Source organism: Nannochloropsis gaditana (genome assembly GCF_000240725.1).
Source record: "Nannochloropsis gaditana CCMP526 unplaced genomic scaffold scaffold318, whole genome shotgun sequence".
Classification (NCBI taxonomy): domain Eukaryota; class Eustigmatophyceae; order Eustigmatales; family Monodopsidaceae; genus Microchloropsis; species Microchloropsis gaditana.
In genome coordinates this window covers 728-4,661 of record NW_005803635.1, presented here as the reverse complement: position 1 = coordinate 4,661, position 3,934 = coordinate 728, and the positions used below count along the sequence as shown (strand labels likewise).

General features: G+C 53.5%; 1 protein-coding gene across 1 annotated transcript; it reads left to right on the top strand.

Moving 5' to 3' along the window:
* The first annotated feature begins 1,276 nt into the window (after positions 1-1,276).
* Positions 1,277-3,066, top strand: NGA_0407100 (rab family gtpase). Its single transcript, XM_005855016.1, has 6 exons — positions 1,277-1,359; positions 1,483-1,596; positions 1,678-1,781; positions 1,930-2,036; positions 2,219-2,533; positions 2,635-3,066. Exon 5 carries the CDS (start codon positions 2,219-2,221, stop codon positions 2,531-2,533), a length of 315 nt encoding a protein of 104 aa, XP_005855078.1. The 5' UTR covers positions 1,277-1,359; positions 1,483-1,596; positions 1,678-1,781; positions 1,930-2,036; the 3' UTR covers positions 2,635-3,066.
* Positions 3,067-3,934: the final 868 nt, after the last annotated feature.

Genomic DNA, 3,934 nt, shown 5'->3' with positions numbered 1-3,934 from the left:
GACGGTGAAACACTCCTCCCGACGGACCCGATGGGCCACAACCAGAGTGTGATCTCGCTTCTCGACTGGACCCCGATTTCTCCTACCTTTTCACGTGAAAAGTGGCCCTTCTGTCAGCACCACCCTTCTAACCACGAACATACATTTCAAGCACCCCTAGCAAGCATTTGTAGAAGATCGCGTGCGACGAGGCACGCATCGTCGATGCAGATCAATGACCCAGAGGCTGGAAAAAGTCGTGTAGAGACGCAAGATCACACTCTGGTTGTGGCCCATGGTGTATATAGGGAGCAGTGTTTCCCTGATGCCCCCAATTTTCAGTAAAGTATTCAAGAATAAACAAACAAAACAATCCCTAAGGGAAAACAACAGGTAATTTGCGCTTTCCAAGCACACTACCCTCCAGTCCACCACATTGAACCCCACCTAGATCCCTAAACTACCTCATCTCGTCTTTCCTTCACATCCACACCAACCCCCATCACACCCCACAAACGTCCCGGCCCTCGTCCCTCAACAACGATACCTCGGGTAGTCAAACACACGAGTTCGTCGTGTTTTGGAAAACACGGGGATGACGAGAATAACTAACGCAAAAGCAAACCAAAGAAACCACAAGCGCAGCGTCGTGCCGGGTCTAGCTGCCCTGAGAGGTCCTTAGTACGTTTTCCAAGTTGATGTACTTTTGGTATACGGTTGGGAGCAGAGCCCGTGTGTGGTTGAGTGAGGGGAGTAGAAAGGCATGAGGCGACGCATGAGCCAAGAGGGCGTGTGGTAAGGTAGTTTAGGGATCTAGGTGGGGTTCAGTGTGGATGTCTGGAGGGTGATGCGCTTGGGAAGCTCAAATTACCTGTTGTTTTCCCTTGGGGATTGTTTTGTTTGTTTATTCTTGAATACTTTACTGAAAATTGAGATGAACGGAGAAACACTCCTCCCGACGGACCCGATGGGCCACAACCAGAGTGTGATTTGTGATTTTAATGAAATGATTTGGCATGCATTCACGGGAGAAGGTAGTTCTTTTGGCTGTGGATTCAGGTTGCAAATCTGAATTTAACTTCGTTGTATTTATGTGCGTATGGAAATCGGATCAAAGTAAAATACGGGGTTTTGTTCTTTAATGTCTTGGCGCGCGATCACCGGGTACGACATAGAATCGAGAGAGGGCTCTTCGATGGGGTACCCGGGAACACACCCATGAACTAACGTACTTAACAAATGTTTTAAGCTTCGTTAGCCTTATTTTTAAAATACATACATACATTGCTTTCTTTTTAGGGTATACGCAAACCATTTGGCGCTTTTGCTGGGAGAGATAGGCTAATTAATACAAGTGCACACGTCCTTCAGATTTCCGAGGTACGTGGGCCCATACTACGTTCACATCCCTACCGACTCTTTCCCCCGCATTGATGAGTCTTGCCGAGTCTTGTTTTACTTAAATGCTTATCAACTCCAGTCACTCCGCCTAACAAAAAACAGTTGCCAGGTTTTCCTTTCGTAGGTAGCCTCTTGCTGAGGCATTCCTCTTCATTTGCGTCGTCCACGCCTTCCTGGTTGATTTCCTTCACTTACCCCCTACAGTTGACATGCCATGTGAGTTCAACCCAAGTTGAGTAGTAAAACCATTAAAGAGATAAGTGAATCTGTTACTCATGCAATTTAATAATCCCGCAGCGCTGATATTGAAATACATCGTGATTGGCAACACGAATGTGGGGAAGTCCTCACTTCTCCTCCAGTATTGCGAAGAACGCTTCAATGAAACCCATCGCATGACGGTGAGAAGCATCGAAAGTGCTGCTTGACGAGAGGGAATACGATCTCTCTGTTTCCAACGCCTCCCTCGCGCCGCCCGCATTTGTTATAAACCTGCTAGTAAGCTACGGCATTCATCTCACACGCGCCGCGTCCCACACTTGTGGCCAGGTCGGGGTGGAGTACGGACTCAAGTCGGCAACCGTCAGAGACCAAAACATACAAATCGAGATCTGGGATACCGCAGGGCAGGAAGCTTACATGTCCCTAACAAACAGGTGCGTTCCATATGAAGGCACGGTTCTCTCCCTCCCCTCTACCCTCCCTGGACGCCCGCTGGCAGCCCCCTTTCTCTTGTTCGCATTGTCCTGCATATCAGCGTGGGAAGGAACGGAGACTCCCCTTGCCCTAGCCAGGCCCCCCCGCCCTGAGGCTACCCCGGATAACCCCCCCCTACTCCATGTCCCCTCTTCGCTCCCCGTTTCTCAGTTACTACCGCAACGCGGACGGCTGCCTGATCGTCTTCGACTTGACCCAACGCGAGAGCTTCGAGAAGGTGTCCAAATGGGCCGAACACGCGCGCCAGTACAGCAACAATCCCCACCTGGTCTTTACCCTGGTCGGGAATAAAGCCGACCAAGCGGCCCTCCGACAGGTGGCGCGGGAAGAAGCAGAAGCAGTGGCGGCACACCAGGGCATGGAATGTAAGGACGCGTCGGGTCAGAGATCGCCCGCCTCCGTCCTCCCTCTTGTCCTTTCCCCTCCCTCCCGCTAAGGATACCAGGGCCTGCTTTTCCCTTGCCAGAGGAGCCTGCCCCCTGCCTCACCGCCTCACCTTCTCATATCCCACTTCCCCTTCCTCCCTCCCTCCCTTAGACCGGGAGGTAACGGCCAAGGACCACACGGCCGTCCAGGGTCTTTTCCAGACGACGGCAGAGAGAATCTTTCAAGCCTTCGAGACGGGGGCAGGGCTCAAGGGAGGGATGGGGGGAAGCGACATCGTAATCGATGGGGCCGGGAAAATCCGACTGCGCTCTTTCAATTCCTCCCTCTCTTCCTCTGCCTTCGGCCTGTCGCCAGGGAGGTCCGCCCGGTCCCAAGAAATGGCGGGAAACAGTGGGAAGGGGAGGTGTTGTTAAGGTAACGGAAGGGAAAAGGATTTTTGCATATAATGGAATGGGAGGCAGGCAGAGGTCTGCTGGGAGGAATAAGAAAGACGGCAAGACGCCGAGTAGACATTGTGTGCAGAGCGCACCACAGTCGCACAAGAAAAGCATCGAAGCAAAGCTTTCAATACGGGGCCACGAGTCTGCAACAAAGCGAGGGCGATCAAGCCGTGGAGGTGCTGGTGACAGCCTCGAGCACGCGCGGCCCATGTCGTGTCAAAAACGAATTTATTTTTTTTTCCTTTGTGGTGTGAGCATGCTCATCACCCTGACTAACTTACTGTGCTTGTGCGGTGAGACGAGAGGCGGAGGCGGGTCAATGGGGACGACTGAAAGAATTTTGAAGGCCGAGAGGGATCCCTCCCTCGGTGCGCCTCCCTTCCTCCCAGTCTCCTCCATCACCACCACGCATCTTTCCCTCCCTCCCTTTCTTATGGTTGTGGCTTCAGTCTTTTTCCTATGCCGGTTAGTTTCCCTCCACTAGGCCCGGGAGCAGCTGACTATCTGTACACGTCCTCTCTCTCTTCGTCGACCTCATAATCTCTACGTCCCCCCCCCCCCAATCCCCACGGCCCCTACATCGTCTATCCAAGCAGGCTTTCTAAAGCATTGCCTCGATCCTACGTCCCCTCGGGACGAGAAACAACACTCATTCATGCATCACCCGTCCTTCTTCCCTCAAAAATGGGCCGGACGGAGGGGGGGCTTCCACTCTCCCCCCCTCGCCGTCCGTACCCTTGTCATACTCAATCACATCCCACGCTCCAAGGCGACGGTGGCCCCCTCCCTCCCTCCCTCCCTCCCTCCCTCCCTCCCCTATCTCCCTCCCTCCCTCCCTCCCTCCCTCCTTGCCTCTCTTCCTGAGGCTTTTCGTGTCCGCAGTCCCACTCGTCACACCGACGTCGGCCGCCCTCCTTCCCTCCGCATCACTCCAAAGAGTGAACGTCCCTACCCCCCCTCTCACCCACGCCTCCACGCATTTCCCTTCCCCTCCTCCCCCTTTCTCTACA

Excerpts from the sequence above, each read along its gene's own strand:
- NGA_0407100 (XM_005855016.1), top strand. The coding sequence starts at position 2,219 with ATGTCCCCTCTTCGCTCCCCGTTTCTCAGTTACTACCGCAACGCGGAC.